The sequence below is a fragment of the Ursus maritimus genome, unplaced genomic scaffold (genome assembly GCF_017311325.1).
Source record: "Ursus maritimus isolate PB19 unplaced genomic scaffold, ASM1731132v1 scaffold_14, whole genome shotgun sequence".
Lineage (NCBI taxonomy): Eukaryota > Metazoa > Chordata > Mammalia > Carnivora > Ursidae > Ursus > Ursus maritimus.
In genome coordinates this window covers 12,804,322-12,828,336 of record NW_024423786.1, presented here as the reverse complement: position 1 = coordinate 12,828,336, position 24,015 = coordinate 12,804,322, and the positions used below count along the sequence as shown (strand labels likewise).

The following is a 24,015-nucleotide window of genomic DNA, read 5'->3' as shown; positions in this document are numbered from 1 at the left end:
AAGCGTCTGCCTTCGGCTCAGGTCATGATCCCAGGGTCCTGGGATCGAGCGCCATATCAGGCTCCCTGCTCAGAGGGAAGCCTGCTTCTCCCTCTCCCACTCTGCCTGCTTATGTTCCCTCTCTCGCTGTATCTCTGTCAAATAAATAAAAAATCTTTAAGAAGAAAAAACCAAAACAAAACTTAGAGTCCATGACCCTGACTCACAGCTCACTATCAACAGCATTGCGTGTCACTAACTTTTAAAAATTGAAGTATACTTGACACACAATGTTACATCAGTTCCACTGTACAACATAGGGATTTGACAACTCTCTATTAACATTTTTATTGAATGAGAGAGTGTTGTAGATTTAGAGAATATCACGCACAATGGACCTCACTGGTGTACTTGATTCTCTTGATTGTATGAATTAGGAAACCATGGCCTACAACAGATGAACGGCTTAACCAGGAGGATAGTTTACTTTTAGGGGAAAGTATAGACAAGTGTAGTTGCTATGCCTTTTGCTGCCTTTTAAGGTTTTAGATTTGCCACACATGGCTAGGAATTTGGAAACAATAGTCCTGTAGGTCCCATCCCGGTTTTAATGTTTTGTGCGTCTACATGTGATATCCGAGTTGATCGGCTTCTCCTTCTGCATGATTTGTTGTTGCTGCTATTATAATTATTGTAACTTCTGAGAGGGAGAAATATTGACCTGCAAGCCTTTACCTTTCGTTTGTTAAGGGGGTAATCAGCAGGAGTGCTCACAGATGTCTTAGTCGTACAACTGACCTGCAGGTTTTGGTGTCATGTCTGGAACATTCAATTGCCTTGCAGGCCTGTAACAACACCAGTGACAGGAAGCACGCAGACTCAATTTTGGAGAAGTACGTTACTGAAATTGTCATGAGTATCGTTACTACCTTCTTCAGTTCTCCCTTCTCAGACCAGAGCACGACGCTGCAGGTAAGGAACACAGACGCGGGGCATTCACGCTGCGCCTGGGCAGTGGCCGTTGGCCGGGTTTGGCAGTGAGCAGCTGTACGTGAGCCATTCTGCAAGGCGTTCAGACAAGATGCTTTTCTTTCTCTGGAGGGTCCTTTGGCTAAAGACGCACCTGAGAATGTTTTTCTATCCCAGATGATTCTATTGGTTGTTGATTTTTTCCCCTTAAGATGCCTTTTCCTCCCCCTTCAATCTTATTGATTCCTCCCCTCCAATCTTAGAAGAAGGAGAAGCAGCTTTCAGACAGGTGCTAGCATGTTATTAGCACTTTTTAAAAATGCATTTGGAGATCTCGATTCTAACTCCCAAGTGTGTGCCTAGAGTTCCCCCGAGGTGGCGCGGGGCTAGCGTGAGAAGTCGTTCAGCCGTGGCGGAGGGGCTGCCTTGTGGCCCGGCTCCACGGGTATGTGCACACCTCTGTGCGTGGTGCTCCTGGGGCTGAGCACTGCAGCGGCCTGCAGCGGGATTCCCACTGTACTCCCAGTTTCAAAGGTAGGAATCGTGGATCTGGGAGATGACGTCATTCTTTGACGTGGAAAAACTCATTCTTCTTTTTGTAACTTACGTCTGGGTCAACTGCTGTGGGAGTCTTACTGGAGGATGAAAGCTGGTCTTGGTCTCCAGTGGTCAGAAGAGAAATATTAAGTCTCCTTGTCATGGAAAGAGGTAGAGGCTGTCCTGGGGTTGATGGGTGGCCCAGGGTTGTTGGACCACAAAAGATAATCCTAACGAAGGTAAATTCTCCAAGGGAAGGGTGATTCATGGTCAGTATAATACTCCCTGGTGCGTTAGTTACACACTGTTATATTTCATTAACATGCAAAGAGTTCATAAAAGCCTAATACAGCCTATGAGGTAGATGATACTATTCCCATTTTGCAGCTGAGTAAACTGAGGCTCAGAAAGTTTAATTCCAATGCTCAGCCATTAGGTGGCATAACCATGATTTCAGCCTACTTCTCTCTGACTCAAAAACTTGAATTATGGAATTTTTAGTGAGATACTTTCCTTGGCACTTCTGTTTAGTTAGAAATAACGGTGAAAGCTAGAAGTTAAGCTAAAGTATCACAAAGTTAGAAGGCTGCCTTTCAAATGACTGTATGTATTCTTGAGTAATTGGGGAGCAGAAACTGGTTAGATCCCGAGCACTTGAGTTTCTGGAGACCAGAAGGTGCTCCTTCACCAAGTGCTTTTCCCACGGAGAGCCAGCTAGGAGAGCTGCTTTGGTTACTAAGATTGGACTTGCTTCTTTTGTAATTTAAAGTGACAATCACCACAGCAATGCCCATACTCTTATAGATTATGAAACAGTTTTACAAAACCGAAATGTCAAAGTAAATCAGTGAAATTAATTGGAAAACCATTAAACAGGAACTTGTGTTTTGGTTTTCCGTCTTGGTCACTCCTCACCTCATATTGCCTTACTCTGAAGCCAATTTTTGGACCACCTGAGAAGCCAGAATTGTCAGAGAGATGAATCTTCAATATAAATGTTCCAAGTTCCTAGCGAGACCCAGGTTGTCTATATATACTTAGAAAACAAAGTCCAGAGTGGCTTTAGCTTTGTTTTTTAAGGGGTAGCTTATGAATTTCTAGAGCATTTGTTTTCAAGGAATACTATTTTTGGAGCTTTCATAGCCTGTTTTATTTTGTTTATATGCTGAAAAGCGTATGCCTCATTTCCCCAGCTAGATTTTTACCTCCTTCCTGGCTTCCTTCCTTGTTTGTTTGTTTGTTTGTTTCCTTTCATTCAACCCAAACATGGGAGGAAGGAAAGTGGTGAACTTGGGTTTGGCTGTGTTGCATTTATGTTGCCAGTGGAATGTCCAGGAAGCAACTAGAACAGTGGGATCCAGGGAGGAAGAACAGAATTTTGGAGGCTTTAGAGCAGGATAAAGCTGGTTTCAAATCCTCACTCTGCCCCTTACCAGCTCTGTGAACTTGCCTTGGTCACTGAACTTCAGAACCTCTATGCTCACATTTGAAACAGGGATGTAGTATCAACCTTGCGGGTTATTGTGAGCACTCACGATACTGTTTATGAAACATTTAGCATAATGCCTGGCACATAGAAGGTGCTCAGTAAATAGGTGGTCGTGCTTTTCCCTGCTAGACTCTAAGCTACTGTAAGAAGGGTGTGGTTATGCCTTCGGTGCATAGTTGTCTGCGATACTGCTCTGTCCCTGTGCCTCACTCTGTGCTTGGAACCTACTAGTTGCTAACTCATTGAATGAGTAAATGCACCTGTGAGACTCAGCACAGTGGAGCAGTGGATTCCAAACATAAACATTCGCTGATGGAAGTTGTGGCCCGGAGAATGAAGTGGTTCGCTAGAGGGGACTGGGCGGAGCACAAATAGTTAAAGACAAGATGCAGAAGAGGCCGGAGGAAGGTTCTTCAGTTTATCCGGCACACAGGTTGGGATTCAAGGAGCAAGCAGGGCTTCAGGATCTAAGAAAAGGGAGGATTTTATGTAGAAGGTGATGGGCAGCCGTGTTCTTTAGTCCAAGAGGTCAAGTGAGCTGACGCCCCCAGGTTGCCCATTGGAATGGGTAATTAGGAGGCAGCTACCCTGGCCAGTTTATTCATCCTTTGTTTATCCAGGGGTCAGATGGGAACAGAGCAGAGGCCTAACAAATATTGGTTCAGTTGAATTAGTTTAGCCAAAGGATAGTTCTTTCTTTGAGTTTGGATGTTGGGTTCTCATCCCAACTCTAGCACATACGAGCCAGCAGGGCGAATGATAATACCACTGTTTACTTGCTCATGTCATGGTGAGGGTTCAGTGATAGAGGCAGAGAGCGCTTAGCCCTTGGCATGTGGGAAGTGTTCTCCATACATGGCTTCTCTCATTGGAACCCTTGTGCTCAGGAGCTTAGTGTCAGGGTTTCTCGGCCAATTTCTCAGGCTGTCTATGATCCTGTCCTCTGTTAGCAGGCACTTTGCTGTCTTGGGTGGCTGCGAGGTATAGAACAGAAAGTACTTGCTGGAGAAAGCAATGAGATCCTGGTTTGCAAGTGAACTGGGTGGAAAGAGCACAAGCTGTCGGCGTCAGAGAGCCCTGAAGGCGACTCAGTGCTCTGCCAAACCCTCTGTGTACTTTCTTGTAACCTTTCTGGGCCTCTGGTTTGTATTTATAGCATTAAGGCAGTTTGTTTGCCACAGGATTGTTAGTTGAGGTTCTAGAACTTTCCCTTGAGATATGTGGCACTTAGTAAGTTACCTGAACATTGTTCATAGAAGAGGCTCTGAATTTTTATTAACCTGTTGTCTTTTCTTCTACTAGAGTTCCTTCCTGCCCACCCCAGCACTTTCCACTGTATTTCTTCCATCTCAGAAACCTCTCTAGAGTTTTTCAATACTTTTTTTCCTTTGCTGTAGTAACTCCCACTGTGTTTTGGAGGGACTATGCCAGTCCTCTTCCCCCAAACTAAAAACCTGTGGAGTAGCTCGCTGTACACAGGAATGTTTTCCTTGAAGGTTAAAGCTACCCTGAGTCGGGTAGCTTTGGACAGAGACCACAATTATAACTTTGACATGCATTCGGAAATCACTGTCAAACTGAGGAAGTAAATGTTGGAGTTCTCTTATTTTAAAAAGAGTACAAATATATACAGTCATAGGAATAGATCCTACCATACAGTTAACTCATCTGTAGTAAATGAATACTTTGAACAAGTAACCATCAGAACTGTCTTCTGTTTATATCATTGACACACTGCTAGAAATAAGTAAGCATTCTTGGTAAGATCCACTCATCAGTTTGCTTTTGCTGATTAAAAATAGAAATTCTGCTTATGGGAAATAATGTCTGCAAAGAACTTTGGGTCGATCTGCCACAATCCACTTATTTTATATATTAGATGAAGTGAAAGCTCAGAGAGGTGAGGTCATTCGCCTGAAGTCATGTAGCCAGTTGGTAACCGGACAAGAATACCAGTTTTCAGACTGGTATTGATGCCACTATTTATCCTTCTGGTCAGACTTGGATGGCATCAAGTTTGTAGATGACCTTAAGATGCTTCTGATTTTTTCTTCCTTGGGCTAGGCAGCTTTTAGAATCCTGCTCATAACTGGTCACCCCTTCCCACTCTTGCAAAGGGTCCATTACCATTAACCCACAGTTCAGTGCAATGTCTGTTTCTGATCAGCCTATCAGTGATCTACAGAAAAGTCATACCGCCCGTCTCTTGGCCTCTCTTCCTTGCAGACTCGCCAGCCTGTCTTTGTGCAACTGCTGCAAGGTGTGTTCAGGGTTTACCACTGCAACTGGTTAATGCCGAGCCAAAAAGCCTCTGTGGAGAGCTGTATTCGGGTGCTCTCTGACGTAGGTAAGATATCAGTGCCGTTTGGATTGAACGCGATGAAAATGAATTGCCTGACAGTAATCAAGACGGCTGTTTCTTGAGCACTTGTTCTCTTCTGAAGTTCTGCACACAAGAGGTTACAGAGGCAGAACTGGAATGGAGGTCTTCGTGATTGCTAACCCTTGCTCTCATCAAGCCAACATCTCCTAAAGTTAAGAGCCAGTAAGTCCCAAAGAAAGCTAGGCTCTGAAAAGTAAGAGTCCATGGTTCAATGTTAGGCAGCTCTTGGAAGGTAACAGTGCGCACAAACTAATCCAAGGCTCTGTGAAGTCTCTCATTCAAAAAACAAATTCGTTTACTCCCGTAAGTGTATTTGACCGTAGGCAGACTTTTCCTCCTGTGAAGCACACGTCCAATCCCAAGGAACATCCTTTCTCAGAAATGGTACCCTGATCCCTTTTGCCTCTTGGTGATAAATGCTGCTCCCTTCTCTCCTCCCCACCCCTCACTTGTCACCCTGGAAGTCATGAAAATTACTGCTCCCTTCGCCCTGACTTAATCAGACTCTCTTCCTTGGCCCTGTTCCTCTTCGTAAATGTTAAGCAAGGGGTTCATCTTCCTGCCTAAATTTAAGAGGTATCTCCCCATAGTAGCTATTTAAGATCCCTGCAGACAGGCAGCAGAAGAGGCGGGTGGGGTTCTTAGCACTATTGAGTAGCTGTCCAGCAAATACAGATGGTGTTTATTAGGGTTACTTCCCTGATTTCAGTCCTCCCATCCTGATTTCCTTGACTCTCATGTGGTAGGTGTTGGTGTCTTTTTATTATTTATAGAGCGCTATTTCACAATAAGAGATGAGGCTTTTGAAAGTGTGTACGTTATAGGTTCATGATATGATATCTCAGAACCTAGGCTCTGAGACAGTACCCCCAAAACTTGCCACTCTGCCCATATAGGCTCACGCATTACAAAGTTGTTGAGTAAAATTTGGGCAGGTTGCCCAATTGACCAGCCCACCGCCCATCAGGGAGATGAAATGTTTTAATTGGCTTGGCATTGATGAGAAAAGACCGAGGGAGGTGATGGCTGTGAAGTGGCAGAGCATGAGAACAGCACAGCACCCCAGGAATTCAGACGTGCCTCATGGGGCGTAACGCCTCCTGAATAAAACCATACCAAAGTTCACTATTTTCATGGTCTATCTTCAAAAGGGAGTATCCACGGCACATTATTTCTAGCCGAATGTACACTGTGCATCCTGCTTTTTATTTTTATAGTATTCATATTTTCTCCCCAAATTTCTCACTTGCTTTATTAAAGTGTTAGAAATTTGTTGGCTGGCTGAAGGTTCCTTTCCCCACACTGCGTGGTTTGTTTGTTTGTTTTAATTGGATATAAACAATTGCTTCTCATATTGCCTCTTCCAGGGTGCTGGCGTTTTTACAATTAGATACAGGTAATATGGCACCTTCTTTGCTTCTGGTCTTATGAAGCATTGAAGACGGGAAGTCGCCAGGAAACTGGCGGCTGTTTTTTGGAGGTTGTTGGATTTTTCCATATGGAAAAAAAAAGAATTTTTGGTCTTAGTTATTTTCCTTTTTTAATTAAACTTTTTATTTTGCATTAATTTTAGACTTAGAGGAAATTTGCCAGGATAACACACAGAGTTGCCATATGCCCCTCTCCCAGTTTCCCCTGCTGTCAACATCTTACAACACAGGGTATTTTTGTCAAAACTACAAAACTGATATTGGCCCATTGCTATGAACTAAACTCCAGACTTGGCACCACTTTTTCCATTAACGTCCTTTATCTGTTTCAGGATTCAGTCTAGGCTCCAGGGTTGCATTTAGTCGTGACGCCTCTGCAGTCGACCCTCTGAGCTGCAACAGTGCCTCAGACTCTCCTTGTTTTTTATGACATTAACAGTCTTGAAGAGTGCTGGTCGGGTGTAGAATGTCCCCCCACTGTGGGCTAGATTGTTCCTTTTCTCATGATTAGACTGGAGTTTAAGAGGGGAAGAGAAGAGCTTAAATGGAAAGAGTAGCTTATGTTATTGTAAATGTCATCTTTTGCATTATGTTTGGCTTACACTGGCATGTTGCAGCTTGTTGTATAGAATACCACTGAGAGAAAATTTTTGGAAAAATAGCTTTTTGGCCAAATGAATTCCCTATCTGGATAATTCTTAAAATATATGAACACATGGGAGATCTTAAGATGCCAGTCATTGAGGAAACCCATTGAAGTTTAACTTTGACTTGCCTGAACTTTGGCCTTAGAGCATGTTTACATACCTCAGAGCTACTGCCCCCCAGAATTCACACTGAAAATCAAGTTCATTTGAGCTCCTTAACCTGCACACTTGGTGCCATGCAAGTGACATATTATGGGCATGGAGAAATCTGCCTGAGGGGTGATGAGGGCGTTAAGTCTGTCTTTGGGGCATCTCCCATGCAAGTTGGAGACTCATGAGTCATCTTTCTTCTGTGTAGCCAAGAGCCGGGCCATTGCTATTCCTGTGGACCTGGACAGCCAAGTCAACAACCTCTTCCTGAAGTCCCACAACATCGTACAGAAAACTGCCATGAACTGGCGGCTGACTGCCCGCAATGCAGCTCGCAGAGACTCTGTTCTGGCAGCTTCTAGAGACTACCGGAATATCATTGAGAGATTGCAGGTAATGCCTGCCCCAGAGACGAGTGAACCTGAACCTGGCCTAAGATGATTCCCACACAGCAGTGTTTCCATGAGCCAGAGAAAAACCAAGATTGGCCATAGACAGATGTCAGCATGTGAGTGGCTAGTCAAGCACAGTAACATATGTAGGACCAAGAATGCAAAGCTACTTGGGAAGAGAAAAGCTCCTGACAAAGTCATGGTCTGTAAAGGTTATTCATAGATTTATAGATTGCTTTATGTAGAATGGGGACTCTGCTCTTACCAGGAAGGAATATTTAAGTATTACAAAAAGAATACTTAGAATAAGGGCACGAGGGCTCCATTCTGTCAGAATGAACCAACTGAAAATAAAAGTATTACTAAATTCTACCTGGATTATACTTTTTTCTTAACACCTATGAAGACATCTGTCCCTTTATTAAGGGGAGAGTAGTGAGTATTAGGTGTACGTGAAACACACATCTTAACATTAACATCTTCCTTTAGCAAGCTCCTCGAGGGATTCTTTTACGGGTAGTACATGGGCCATAGTTGGAGGTTGTCAGACACTTCAGATGGGTCTGTTGCGGTGTTTAAAGGCGTGATCTCAGGCCAGCGCCTGGGGTCAAATCCTGACTCCATTGCTTAGAAATGGTGTGTCCTTGGGAAGGTTACTTTATTGCTCTGTGGTTTGGTTTCCTCATTTGTAAAGTAGGATAATAGTAACACTTACCTCAGGGGGTTGATGTGAGGATTGCAAGGCTGATAAAGTGTTGCGATTATCCGTGCCTGCTTAACAAATCCCAACAGCCATTATTTCCCTCTGTTCTAGAGGTTGGCTGGGCTCACCAAGGTGTTTCTTGCTCAGGGTCTTGAGTGCAGCTGCAGTGAGATGGCCGCTGAGCTTGGACTCATCTTGCAATCTTGCACATGTTTGGCAGTTGATGTTGGGACCCCCACCTGGAGTTGTCAGCTGAAGCATCTACATGTAGTTTCCCCATGTGGTCGGTGCTTACTTGCAACGTGGTGGCTGGCTCCCAAGATCAGCATCTCGAGAGAGAAAGAGAGATAATGAAAGCCATAATGCCTTCATAGCACACACACCATCACTTTTGTCAAATTCTGTTGGTCAGGGCAGTCACAAGTGTCCACTGAGCTTCAAGGGAAGGTGATATAGACCCCGGTATCATTTGATGGGAAGTGTAGAAGAATGTGCAAGAGAAGGTATATTGCAGTGGCCGTTTTTGGAAAACATAGTACACGTAAACAGCTTAGAATAGAGCCTGGAGTGTAGTGAGCACTTGACCAATGACAGCTGCTATTACGATTATTGCTGTTATTGTCATTGCTGTTAGGACTGTAATAATTAGCATTAGATAAAATAAATGAATCTCTGTGAGGTTGTACAACCTGCCTAGAGATGCATTCATCAGCTCCACTCACGCTGGGCACCAGGGATGCGGTGGTGAGTGAAACCACAAATGATCTTTGCTGTCATGGATTCTCAAGTTTTGGAAGGAAGGTAGACATGAGTCAGCTAATCACATGGATAAAAGTAAGGTGGCAAGAGAGACAATGCTGCAGAGAAGTGAGTAGTGCTACGGAGGGCTGTTGAGGACCCTCATCGTGCCCAGAGCTGGGATGGTGATCCAAGAAAGCTTTGCTCAAGAGTGACATTTGAACCAAGATCAGAGCAATGTAGGACTTACTAAAGAAAGGAATAGAAGGGAGGAAGCAGCATGTGGAAAGGACATTATATGGGACAGAATGTGACGCATTGAAAGACCAAAGGAAGGTTAGTGTGGCTGGAGCCCCTGGAGCTGGGGAGTTAGGAAAGAGTTCTTAGGTCAGGGAAAGAATTTCATCCTTACTGTGACAGACCCAGTGTTAAACAAAGATAATTTAGTTCAGATAGAGTGCTTCCTTGACTCTACTATATTTTTAAAAGGGAAGGATATTATAGATTCATAACTGTTTGAAAGCACAGTGTATTTTACTGTTCAAACTAAATAAATTATCTGCAGCCAAACACAGCAGTTTCTTGTGCTCTTCTTGGATTTATTATGCATATTCTTGGGGAATAAAATAAAATATGTAAGCCTCGCTAATGCTTGTTATGAAGACTTGAGTAGTAGCTGAAAGGATCCTCATTATGCAATGATTTATTTTCTGAGTCCCTGTAATTATAAGATTGCCTAGGACAGCAGAAGTTACCATAACATAAGAACATTCACTTGCAGACCGACTGCTTATATAATTAATCCCCATTGAGGCATCCCCCTCACTTAACACCAGCATCTTTCCCTGCCCATCGCTTCACCATCTTTGTCTGTTGGTCTCTCCTCGATTGCTGAATGTTAAACATTTGACAATACAATGCAAATCAATTGCAGTGTAAAGTTCAAACCTTGCAAAAGATGCAGGATTTTATGAATACGATGTTAAAGAACTGCTTCAACCCCCTGCAAATGCTGTAGACAAAGTTAGGACCAGTAACTACTGAAGAAGAGAACTTCAGGTGCTTTCAAAGAGGAAACTGAGAGAATTTTGCAAAAACGACCCTCTTTTTGAATATGCCGTGAATGTCAGTATGACTGAAGGGGTATTGCAGTGTACTGTTGCTGGGAAAATTGCCCCCCCCCAAAATAATTGGATTGATTCATGCACTCTTTATGCATCCTAACTCTTCTTGAGTGATTATGAATTTTGTTAAATATAAAACAAATAATATTCACATGTTTTAGTTTTTGTTTTGGGGTAACAGATAATTCAATTCTTTATTGCCCATTCCCTATGAAATTTGGGTCTAGAGTTAAGTTGAATGCATTTAAGTGGCCTTTCCTATGCAGATCTCCTTGGTTAACTAGGCTTTCCTATATTATCCACCATGCTGTGTTCGGCCCCTGTCTTAGCCAGCAAATGCTTCCAGTTAGGTTCCAAGTTACCAAGCCATCCAGCTGACTTTAGCATCTTTTGAAGATAATTTCTCATCTGTTTTCTGCCATTTGCCTTTATATGGAGTTTGTTGTGTTGTTTTTGCTGCTCTTTCAACTTCTCTCTGTTTTCCTCTCCTACAGCTATGTGTTTTGCATTTGAAGACCATCATGCTATCAGGGTACATGTACTTAGCATGTTGATACAGCATGTTCATTCATTTGTGTGCTCATTTTTGTATGACTTTTTATTATATGAATAATTCATGCTCATTGGACATAATTTGACAGTACTCACAAGTACCCGTTTATGGAAGAAAAATAGAATCACCTGCAATCCCACCACCCAGAGAAAACCAGTAGTGATGTTTTGATGATATTTGGTGTATATCCTTTAGATAGTGGTGGTGTTTCTAAAAAATCAGATCATATAGTCCATGCCATTGTTTCACCATTTTTTTACACTCCTACTGTAGACATTTTTCCATGTTGTCGAATGTACTTTTTGCATCGTATTTTAAAATATGTGGAATGATCCCTTGAGTGGCGTAAGGATCATCACAATAGAAAGGCTGGTGGGGCTGTTTTTACCTGGTTCTCTGCATCAGGGGCGATGGCTTCAGATACCCCTGGGGCAATGTTTAATAATTCGAGATAAATACTGGACAGTTGTAACGGTGCTCTAACCTAGCCTAGCTTGTGGTCGTTTTTGAGGTCAGAAATGAATATTCTCACTCTCCTGTAGTCAGCCTCAGCCTGAGCTGCTCACCAAAGCTGTGCTTCCGTTCCAGGACATCGTCTCAGCCCTGGAGGACCGTCTAAGGCCCCTGGTCCAGGCAGAGTTATCTGTGCTTGTGGACGTGCTCCACAGACCCGAGCTGCTTTTCCCAGAGAACACAGATGCCAGAAGAAAGTGCGAAAGTGGTGGCTTCATTTGCAAGTAAGCGGCCTCTCGCTCTGGGGTGGTTGGTTGCAGAGCCCTGCTGACCAGGCAAAGCGCTTGTTCGTGAAGAAGCAGACACTGGCCTGGTTTTTTACTTTGATGAGTACAAGGTCATGTGTTAGAGTCCCATTCTGACCTTTCTAAAGTAAGTTTGTGGGTTCGGTTGTACTTACTGACACTTGTTTTTGGTGAGACTTTCTCCTTTTAACCGCATGCCCGATCATCCTCTGTGCCCGGGCCCCGACGGATTGCCCGCCGTGGGCTGCCAGACAGCTGTAGAAAGGTCATGTCCTTTCTGCCCTCAAAAAGCTCAGACCTACCAGGACCCCTCGGTCTTTTCCTAACACCTTTGTAGTTTCTTAGTTTATGCCTTGGGGCATGATCTAAAAGAAACAGCTGGTTCCATGACTGGAAATCTCCATTTGATTTTTATCCTGAGGTGGGTTGAGCTTGACCTTGAGAGTGGGCTCTGCCTCTGAGCCCCTCAAAGGATGCTGGGTCCCTCAAAGGACAAGACTACGGGTGAATGAACAGTGATTGTTCGCCTTAACAATCATCCTCATGAGGTTTTTTTCATACTGGTGGCATATTTTAGCCATGTTACAGCACTTCTTAGTGGATAAAAAGCCATACTCTGTAAACTAACAGGTTCGAGTGGACCTCTGTCCTATTTGTCCTCCCGCTGTCCTCTCCTCATCCTATGTGGTAAAATCCAGCCCGGTGTGCCCTTTTGCTGTTACTGACCAGCGGATGTCACTGTTGAGACACTTTTGAGACACTGAGGGGCTGTTCTCACTAGAGTGAATGCCCCGGAGCGTGTTTAACTTGGGAGTCCTTGAAAAATATTTGTTCATTAACTGACTATTTAAAATAAGTTGCTTGTGAAGTGATTGTGTGTGTGTTTGTTTAATTGAAAGATCATTTCAGGGACCTAATGCATGGTTTCCCCCTCCCCATTCAGGTTAATAAAGCATACTAAACAGTTGCTAGAGGAGAATGAGGAAAAACTCTGCATTAAGGTCCTACAGACCCTCCGAGAAATGATGACCAAAGATAGAGGCTATGGAGAAAAGGTACTGCATTTTATTCACCTGTCAAGACAAGGTCTTGCTGTTCAATTGAAGTGGGATCATGGGTTAGAAATCCACTATAGTTCAGGCATACTGACTGAAGGGACTTTTTACTTTTTAAAGCTAGGTATCCTGTCATGAAAGGAAGCTAAATTATATGCCTTCTCTTCTAAAAATCGCATATACTTAGTTGTCTTAATAGGCTGCTTGCCACGTAATCTAATGTCAGGGAAATAGTAATAAGGTATTTCATCTAAATTCCCAGTGGGAATGCAAATGCCTCTTGTGTATCAAGGCAGGCATTCCCGACTTCTGGGTTCCATCTAGGCATACCTGTGGGTTTACTTGCTTCTTTCTGATGAGATGTTGCACAATCCTTCCAGTGTACTAAGAAACTCCCTCCAGTTCTAACTGGAATTAGGGCAGGCAACCACATGACCCTTTCTAGCTCAGACTGGGAAACGGGCAATCCCTGGGACATGTCAGCTTCTTGGCATAGGCAGTGAGCAAGGATGTGCAGAGACCATGCCTCACACTTTCGATTTTGGGCCAAGTGGGATAAAAACAATCTCATCACCCCTCCTTTCAGCCCCCCCACCTTAAAAATTTGGGGGGCCTGGATTTAAAATCCCCCGTTTTCATTTGAAGGTAGTGTGTTTACTGATGGTCTCCATGCCATGTTAGTAGCATTTTCTGAGTGGGTAAATCCACTTATGTCATTGATTTGTCAAAATACCCGGTAACTCACTGATTCATCTCTGTGAAGAAGCCTTGACAATGAAATCACAGCCCTCTTTGTCAAAGTGGGTGGTGGCAACCAGGTTATTTCAAGTATAGAAGTCTGTAAGGATCTTGACTTCTGACCTAAACAATATCTTATACAAATATTAGAATAGTTTCACATGTGAAAATCTTTGGATAAGAAAACGAAAACAGCAAAGTACATAAGCCCTTTTGCAGTATACATTCCTTCACTATTGCCAAATCACACAGCTTTGAAATGTCACTCAAATTTTAAAAATACATAAATTAAAAGATGATTGTGGACTAATTAGGAAATAAGTATCTATAACTCAGTAGGAACTTTGTGGCAGAAACCTGCAAGAAAAGAGTTTATAAATGATTGAAGTGAAGACCCTTTGTACAAATGAGAAATGATGAGATATCCTGTTCATATAAGCACCTGTAGAGACACGTATGCAGATCTTGCACTAAAACAAAAAGAAAGAAGAACAGGCAAAGTCTAATAGCGGAGAGTACCAGACAAACAAGCAGCATTGATTTCACAAGATCTTTATTTTTCTTAAAGTGAGCTTTAAGAAATGTTTTAAAAATATAATTCTAGTTACAGAAATTCACTCTTCATAATAAGATAAAATCCACCAAAAGGGCCATAACCAGCTGTGAATATAGTTGTAGCTTTGGAAGCATAAAACTTGATTTTAAAAGGTAGAGACCAGTTTTTTCTTCTTTAGACTATCTGTTCATTTCTATGACTGAGATTTTTATAGTAAACTTGGTGTCCCTACTCCCACGAATGTTACAAGTTGTGATTAGACTTCCATGTCTCTCAAGTTTTTTTTGTTTGTTTTTGTTTTTAATATCATGGAAAGTAGAAAAGCTGGGAGTCGGGTCTGTTGCTTGGCAGCTAAGTATGTCAGGGTCTTTGGGCCACATGGAAGGTATGCTTCCCCACCAGCTTTCCCTGCCTGTTGGTGCTAACTGGGAGAATATCATCACAGACCATGGGAGATACTGGATCTGAGATGTTGTAAAATTGTCTGTTATAAAGTTCACAGAAAATGATAGAGCCTGGGGTTTTAAGAGTGCAGTAGGAGGAGGTCACTATGAAAGAGTGACTTGTCAGAGTTTAGAAGAGGTTCTTAGGCCCTGGCTCACATTCTTTTTCTCAGCTGGTGAAGAAATTAGCCACACCCAAGCAGAGAGAGGTTTAAAGGAAATATGGCATGTCTTTCCAGTCTGGTTGGGGCTGTCATCCCCCTTCACGAAAGTGAAAATACCACAGGCAAATGTGGGAAATGCCATGCAACCAAGGAAGACATTCCAGAAACCCATGTTAGTCAACAGCTTCAATACCTATAGCACATACTTAGAATGCTTCTGGCCCTATGCTTTGTGGGAAAATGCTACTTAACTATGGACATTAATTGAACTTAAAAGAGTCGGAGTGGGGGGGTGTGCTAAACTTCCGATCCAGTAGTGGGTATTAAATTTGTCCTGTTTTATTAAGGCTTTTTGAAAGTGATTTTGATGCTTTGCCGGCTGTCCCTGTTTGACTACAGATGCATGACGTATGGGGCAGGCCAGCTCTTTCAAGGGTGGAAGGAGCCCAGAGCCAAAGAACTAACCTTTCTCAGGCAAACCAGTTGGCTTTGGTTGATAAAATAAATGAGGTGTTCTTTGGACTGGATGCTCAGGGCACAAGGGCAAGTGTGAGGTCATTTCCGTCTTCCTGGCCCAATTTTCCTATTAGTTGTCTCTTAAGTGGAATTTGTCCCATGACTAATGCCCTCCTGGGATGTCCAGAATTGTTCTGCCTCCCTGCCCTGTCCTGAGTCTTCATGGCCATAGTCTGGTCTGGCATCGCTTTGTCCCGCCCTCCCTCTGCACACGAGGAGGCCATGTGGAGAGCTGAAGTGACTTCCCAAGGTCACGTGCCCGGCCGTGTGACAGGATCAAGACTGAAAGCCAGGGGCCCCAATTCCCAGTGCACTGCCCTTTTCTCCCACCCCTCAGGTGGGGTCCACCCTGTCTGTGGGCCCAAGTTTTCTTGTCTTTTAAGCCATAATCCTTAAAGAGACATAGATGCCTTTATTCATCTCTGTGTTTTCATTCAATATTTAGGATTGTCAAGGTCACAGATGACAATGAAAGCTGAGATCATTTTTTATTATCCTGTTAAAAAATGTTGAATATCATTGTGCTTGAATGCATCTACTTGTCTGAAAAAAAGCCACTGAGTACTGCCACCCATATTAGCAGATAGACTAAAACATAACAGAATCACTGTAACACAAGCTTACATTTTTTAAGTGCCGTCCTAAATTATGTCTTAAATAACAATAACATTCTGTGACTTCTTGTTGTGGGCCAGCCACTCTACTAAACATTATGTCTTACCTTAGGTCAGCCTCAGAGATAGTAGTATTGTTATTAATTACTTTATACATGGGGGAAAAAACAGGCTCAGAGAGGTTCAGAAACGCCTAAGGCCACACAGGAGTGGGGGAGCCAGGAACTCAAACCAGAAAACTCTGACTTCAGAGTCTTCTCCACTGTATCATTGGTGATTGACACCATTTGAATGTTTTGAAGTCCACCTACAAGTGTAACATTTAAGTTTCGATTATGTTACTTCATTATGTAAATGACATGGGCCAGTGGCCCTGACAGCACTGCACGTAGCAAAATTTAAACATCTCATCTTCAGCTGAGTTGTGATGTCTCACCTAATTGAAAACAGTCTCCACTTGATGCCAACTGGCTTTACAAATTATGATTGTCCCAGGGTCCTCCACAACCTGTGGTTCTGGTCAGGTCCCAAAATAACGTGTCAAATCGGTGGGTAGCCAGTGGTCAGTCCTCCTGTCTTGGTCAGCTCCCTGACAGGTGCCTAAGAACTATCACATAGGACACCAAGCTTGGGGCTCCTAGAAGATTATCACAAAAATTTAATCATGCTCATTTAGGAATAAAAAAAAATCATCTTTATTATGTCTCTAAAATGCAAAGGAGCAGCAGTGAATATTTGTCTCATAGAGTGGTAAATATAAATATTAAAAATGATCACCAAAATAATGGTGAAATATGTTTTTGTATGATGCTTACAATGTCTTGCTATCCTGTGTATTCAAGGTTAATGAACCCTAAAATTATATCAGGACTTTACAACGACTATTTGTCTACAATGCCTACTAAACTCTGCTTTTCTTTTTTAATTTAAATTCAATTAGCCAAGGTACAGTACATCATTAGTTTTTGATATAATGTTCAATGATTCATTAGTTGAATATAACACCCAGTACTCATCATATCACATGCCTGCTTTTAATCCACAAATTAAACCATGTCTTCATTAAAAAACAAAAACAAAAAACTCCCCGTAGCTAAACATCTTGAAAATTTAATCTGAATCTCTCTATAACTCAGAAACCATCTGAACGCCCTTAGACCCAGCTTGAAGAGATAGCATACTTATGTTACATATTGGCTTCTCTGTAGTCTAGCGTAGGTTTTTTGTTAGTCAAAGAGCTTTGGAAAGAAAATCAGAAGCCAAGAATTAATATAAAAGGATATCTCAGAATTTATTTAAAATCTATTTTCTCTTCTGAATAGTAGTAGCTGTTTTACTACTAGAGAGTTTTTGACCTCAAGTGATGTCAGGGTTTTCATTTCATACAAATTGACAGTACCTGTTAATTACCAGTGGTTCTTTTCTCTAGGTGAATAAAACATTAGCATTTCCAGCTCCCAGGATTTCTAATAAGGAACTTAGATTTGCAAATGTACTATTAACAAAGCATAATAAAAATAACTGAGGAGCATCTCTCCCCTTTTAAACAAGCACAACTGTGATTAATGCTCTAGTTTTTTTCTTTTTCTTGAACTTGATGCTAATCATTTATTTGTTACTAATATCACTTGAATTGGCTCCAATCATCTTTGGAGGGGAGTGTGGTTTTTTTTGATCATCAATAGTACCAAGATTTGAAGTTTCTGCTCTTAGGATATGTTGTCATACTATTTGCTGAAATGGAACCTGGTTCTGATTTAGCCCAACTGCAGTTTGGACCCCAGATCCCTACTGAATGGTAAAATGAATCAAAAGAAAGAATTTTCTCCTAAGCTTCATTGATCCAACTGTAGTCCTTGGCTCTCCTCTTTCCCACCCTCTTCCAAAAGAATATAGTTCTTGATTGGGTAATTTGCCCTTGCTCGCAGCTCAGTTCAAGTTTTCACATCTGCAAGAGAGTGGGAAGGTGCACCTTTGAGCCGTTGGTTAAGTGACCTCCGAGGTTTGGTGGCTGCCATGTGAACACAGTGTGGCAGCATCCTGCCCCCATCCTGAGTGGCGCGGTGCAGAGCAGATGTCACTGTGAGCTGTGGTGGTTTGTGCCCCAGACCCCTGCACCTCTTCAAATGGTCCTCATCTAACAAGGCTCCAACGTGGGAGACTCAGCGCTAAGACAAAGTTTCTAACACTTCGCTTGCTGGTATTTCCTAACATTTCCTTCTTTTTCTCCCCCCTTTTTTCTTTTCCAGCTCATTTCCATTGATGAATTGGATAATGCTGAGGTCCTAATTTCATTTTTTTTTTAAATGTCCCATGGCAATGTTTCCATGACACCTTTGCAGTTAACATTGTGGTCTGTCCCTAGTCTCTGCAGCGTCTAGTATCTGACTTTGTGTAGTGTGCTTTCTGGGTGTGAGTTGAGTCCTTTGTGTCTGTCTTAGCATTTCCCACGAGTTTGTTTGCCATTTGTCCTTGGAGATCCCATCAGAATCTAGATAAAGATTTTCTAAACTGTGATAAGATCTCAGTTGTTCACGGTTTAGAATCTCAACTGATTTTGTGGTTGATGCTGGTCATTAACCTATCTCTGAAACTCTGTTGAGATTTATAAAGAGCTTTCAGTCTGGATGCAAAGCATCAATGCAAAACAGAATAACTGCATTCAAATAGTTTGAAAGTAGTAAAAAAAAATAGCACTATTCTCTTGGTCCACATGTTGGAAGGTGTTGAGTATGAGGGACCACAGAAAATTTTGTCTAAGTGCGTTGTGAATTCCAAAGCGCTCGTTGAGACTGTCCAGCTGCAGGCTTACAATGGGATAAGGAATATACTAGATCTGTGGCTTTTCATCCAGGAAAACTACCTAGAGGTCAAGAAATTGAAATGTCGTCTGATGGATTCTATACTTACATATCAAAATAGTTTTAACTTAACCACAATTATCTTGGGGACCAATGAGTGGTTATTTTGTTTGGGATTTGGGGGCCTCTGGAGTATTTTTTGTTTGGTGAGTATTTTTCATCTTTTCCTGCTGTATATTTGGGTTGCAGTACATGTAATACGATTACAGTATATAAATGAGGGAGTTTAATTGCTTGGCAAATTGAGCATCCTGGAAAGAAATTTTATTAGACTTAAAAATCTCTTTCCTGCTCTCCCTCATTAGATATCTATTACTTCTTTTGATAGACCAATTAATACCTTACTTTGGGTGGGATAGAGCTACCAGAGCAAATACGTTGTCTGTGCTATTATCCATCATTTCAATATTAAGAGACGGTTCAGATTTACATAAGGAGAGTTTAGATCACAGACTTAAAACTGAAAGCAAGTGGCTCTGAATTTGGTTCAGTTCCCTTAGGAATGGAGTTCAGAGAGGTTAAGCGACTGGACTTAGCTTGCACAGCCAGAGAGTGGCTAAATTAAAGCTGCCACACTGCAGGCTCAGCTCCTCTCCTGGTGTGCGTGCTCTCCTGCCGCAGTGAACTCCGTAAGCATGGACTTTTCCTTGTAGCAATGAGACTTGGATGGGGAGGAGGCCATGCCCTCTGGGATGAATAGAAGGTGAGAAAAGGTTGTGCGGTAAAGGCTTAATGAATGGCTTTAATTACAGTGATTTTTGCCATTTCCTGTCTTGTTCTTTCTCTTCCTGGTTATTTCTGTGCCAGAAAAATACCTCATACTGAGTTTGCATGTTGGCACCTTTCATTACTCTTATTTCTACCTGGAGTTGGAAACGCCTCGCTGATTGGAACTTTTCCTCTGAAATACTGAAGTTGTGTTTCTATTTGCTGAAGTACAAACGAAGTCAGGAAAGGAACACCTTCCCTAATCGGAGTCTGCAATGTTATTAATATACTGTTTTGCACCATAGTAATCAGTTGATGTGTTTGCTTGCTCAAGATAGAACTTGGGTCTCCTAGCTGGGAGTTTATTGCTTGCTTATGGAAGATTCCACAGTTGGAGCAGGTGTGTTTATAATTATACTCTAGGAAATAGAATACTGTCTGTTTATAAAAGAAGAATGTTCTGGCAGCCTCTTGGATTCTTTGAAAATTCCCTGAGGAAGCAACTGCGGATCCCCTCTTCGTTGTTACCCCTGGCAACCGTCAGAGCCCTGGGACACCAGCACTCTGTCCCCAGTCCCTCAGGCTGTTGGATCTATTCCTCTAAGCAGAGATGGCTGATTGTCCTTTTTCATCAATGGCTGTTCTGGAAACTACCGCAGTTCCTGTGGTTTCTCCTCTACCAAGCCTTTTGTCAGTGTGTGCTGGTGGAAACCTGCAGCCCACAGCTGGGGTTCGGCAGAAGCTTAATGAGAGTTCATGCTGGCCCGTGATACAGGCAAGGCCTCACACCTAACTTGCAAACCAGTTCAATTCTAAACATGGTGGGGAATCGCCCCTGAAATAGTGTAAGGCATGTATGATGATCCCGCGAAACCCTGACTGGGGGAGGGCCACTGCCTTTGGGCGATAGTGGCCGCTTGGGCATCTCAAGGAAGGAGATGTGCTGTGAATGACTCGTGAAAAAGCACAGCACCCTTGTGTCTCTGGCAGTGCTCAGAGTGAAATGAGGACAGAGTCTTGGAGTCCCTGTAAGGAAAGGGCATGGTATGGAGCCCTCCAGCTGTCTCCTAGAACAAAATTTCATTTGAAACCAGGAAGAGGAGGTTTGGTTCTTTCTTTCTCTCTCCTTCCTTCCTTCCTTCCTTCCTTCCTTCCTTCCTTCCTTCCTTCCAGCAAATGAAGAGGCACAGTGTCCATCCTACCCCCCTACTTTTGCCTTTTCCTTGGGGGGTTGGTTGAGGGGGTACAGATTGGGTGGAGGAGAAAAGGAAACTAGCATACTTGGGTTGGTGTCCCTTCAGCTCACTCTTAACGTTTATAGCTTGATGAATTGTTGCATATGTATTCACACAAATCCAGACAGGAGATGTTTCCTTCACCCCCAGACAGTCCCCGTTATCTACCCGTTCTTGGCTTTAAGCGGATCCCAATTACTACTAAAGACCCTCAGTTATATAACTAATATTCGAACGCCTGTTACATTCTGGGCGTGGTATGATGGGTATGACTGTGGTGACACCAGATAGGCACAGTGTCTGCTTTTCTGAAGTTCACGGTTTTGTGGGGGAAATTCATGTTCAGCGACGGGTCAACCATGAGAATTGCTAGAATGGAGAAGTACCTGGGGTTATGCGAACCCATAATTTGGGAACTTCTGCCTGAGCAGGGAGGTGGCATAAGAGCTTAGGCGGTCAGGAAACAACAGGTGGGTAGCACCAGCAGGTGATCCTGTGAATCACCTTTCCAAACTGTAAAGTGCTGTGCTAACCGAACAGATGATTTCAGTCCAGCGCTCAAACCCGAGGTGGAGGCGGTCAGGCAGAACAGTAATGCAGCTCATTTGCACATGTGTGTCTGTGGAGGGGAGTGGTGTGTGAGGAAGTGTGCTGCGACTCAGCGGGACATTCTGCATTTCTTCGTGTCTGAGATGTGATCCCCATTTCATCACTGTCACTTGGAACCATGAAATCTCCAGCGCCACGGTGTCAGCTGGCAGCCTGGCCTTCCCGCATGGCAACAGAAAAGCTAAAGTGGCATCCCCACTGGTCTGAGGGTGGCTGCAGCCTGCTTCCAGTGAGCCCTCAACGTACCCCACCGTGAGCTGCTTCTGCAAGCAAAGGATGCCACCGACAGAACTTCGTATAATTCAGGATGGGGAGAAAAGAGGAGAATCACAAGAATTATTAAATTTCACCTTCAGGGGGCGTTCTCATGACATCCAACCCAGGCTGGAGGTGTCCTACTTTTTTACATTGCTGTGAACTGCTGGGTTGGGCACCTGCCAACATTCAGGCGGCAGTTACATAAGAGCTTCTTTTTTTCCTGGAATTTAGGCTCACTGCTGATGTGTGACCTTCAGCAGTAATTGCCAATAAATGCAGCGGGGCTGTTTACTGTTAGACACTAGCAACTATACAGCAAGCAAGCTCAACTCAGAGCACACAGAAGCTGTTGCAGGAGAACCGGGGGAGGGGGGGGTTGAGGGGTGTGTGTGTGTGTGTGTGTGTTTTGATGCTGAGATTATTCCACAGTGACTGAAATTGTATAAATTAGTCAAGTCAGAATGTGTTTTTTAAAAATGAATTTCGCTATTGAGTTCCGATGAACGTGTTCTGTAAAGGTGAAACTGCATCATTGGGACTAAATTTTTACTTCTTACTTGGTTTCTAAGAACAAATTCCATTAATAAAGGGCATTGTGTTAGCAGATGTGAAGGTTTAAAATTGTTCTGCTGAAATGCTAGATCATATATTTTAGCTCCATTTACTTTAAAGCTTTCTGGTCTCTTAAGGTGGGTTTGCAAAGGCTCAGGAAGGACGGGTCCCAGCAAACATATTTGCAAGCCTGTTTGCTGTTGGCTGGTTGGTTGGTTTCCCTCCTCTGAGGTTTTGAGTGGGTGAAGAGGAGCTGGAGGCCGATTCAGGGGTACTGGAGTTCATACATTCCCTTTGATGTGCTGAGTAGGAGGGCCATAGTACGTTTGCGTTTCTTGAACTGTATTCAGCTTCTGCTGGGGATGGTCCATGGAAGGAGACCTCATCTTTCAAAGGAAAATTCTAGAAGCCCATGGTTAATGGAATGATTTCTGTTAATGGCAGCAGAAAACAAAAAGTTTTGTTTTTTATTTTCTGTTTTGGGGTGTTTTTTTTTTGTTTTTTTGTTTTGTTTTTTACAAGGCTGTGGTCTGTGCTAGCCTGTTGGAGGCATATGTGAAACGTAGGTATGTATGGGAGTGGGTATTGTTGTACATACACTGGAAATAGTAACTCTAGGAAGACTAAGGGCTTCTTTTTTTCTTTTTTAAGATGAGAAGGTATGATTTCCTTAATTTATAGTAGAAATCTATCCTTCGATAAAATGTTAGGTATGTTACATGTTGCAAGCAGGTGTGTCCATGTCTCACAAGCACATACGTAGTTACTACTCAAGTATCATAGTTCTGGTGCCTTGATTCGTGGCCTCATCCAGGAAGGCCAGTTGGGATTTAGTGAATTCATTTCGAATTTCTATTTCAAAGCTAGTTGTTTGAAATCTTTTTTCTGTGAGGTTAGATTTTGCTGACCTAGTCTAAAAGCACTGGGGAGACGTAAGATCAGTAAAGAAAAAGGCAATAGGGCACAGTAGTGAGTTTCCAAGTTCAAAACCAGGCAACATCAGACCACTGTCCATCACCTGCTGGTTTGGGAGGCTTGGCCTTGATTGGAGGGGTCAGCACCTGACTACAGTGACTGATCTTGGAACTAAGGTGGGAAAGACAAGACTTGTCCAAATTCAGACATGACTGTTTTCTCAAAACATCCCTCCTTAATGTGCGCTCATTGAGGGTGACCCTCCGTGTGAAAAAAATTTAACTTGATAATAAAAATATGCTGAGAAAATCACTTCATTATTAAGCATTATGCTCTGGTTTTGGCATTATGTATTGTATTTATGTAGCTATTATCTTATTTGAACAATGTAGCTTATTATAAATATGCTCGTTTTTCAAAATTGGAGCTTACTGCCATAAAATAACCTCGTCCTCAAGGAAGTAGAGTTGAAATCCTCTTAGAAGGGTGTGCTGGTAAAGGCTATCAGGGGTTTTTTTGGTTTTGTTTTGTTTTTGTTTTTGTTTTTTACCAAATTATGTGCCAGGTGTGGTTTGGCCTTTGCCATGCCTGAAATCATTTTATGTCCTAGCAAGTTGTATTATATTTAGGGAACTTGCTGTTAGATATTATGAAGTGAAGTTTACTGAAAATATACCAAGCATTGTTTAATGTTTTAACTGGAAGAAATCCTAAAGAAAATCTGCTCCAGTCTCCGTGAACTACAGGTCAGAATGTGGAAGCCCAGGGAGGCTCAGTGCCTGGCTTGGGTTCACACAGAACCGTGGCCTAGGTGAGCCTGTGGGCACATGACCCTGTGTCGTGCTCTGGGTTTTTCTGTTCTCTTTCATGAATGGATGGTCCTTCTATCCACTATTTAGTGGATCCCGAGGCTGCAAAGCATCCTCTGTTGTCTCAAAA

The 24,015-nt window shown here is 42.8% G+C and overlaps 1 protein-coding gene across 1 annotated transcript in view; it reads left to right on the top strand.

The window, feature by feature from the left end:
- Positions 1 to 24,015, top strand: part of ITPR1 (inositol 1,4,5-trisphosphate receptor type 1) — a 322,384-nt gene that overhangs the window by 181,927 nt on the left and 116,442 nt on the right. Inside the window, exons 35-40 of the mRNA XM_040628531.1 lie at positions 823 to 951; positions 5,201 to 5,321; positions 7,793 to 7,977; positions 11,683 to 11,831; positions 12,796 to 12,907; positions 18,188 to 18,220. Of these exons, the coding sequence (XP_040484465.1) occupies positions 823 to 951; positions 5,201 to 5,321; positions 7,793 to 7,977; positions 11,683 to 11,831; positions 12,796 to 12,907; positions 18,188 to 18,220 (729 nt within the window). The remainder of the gene's footprint in view (positions 1 to 822; positions 952 to 5,200; positions 5,322 to 7,792; positions 7,978 to 11,682; positions 11,832 to 12,795; positions 12,908 to 18,187; positions 18,221 to 24,015) is intronic.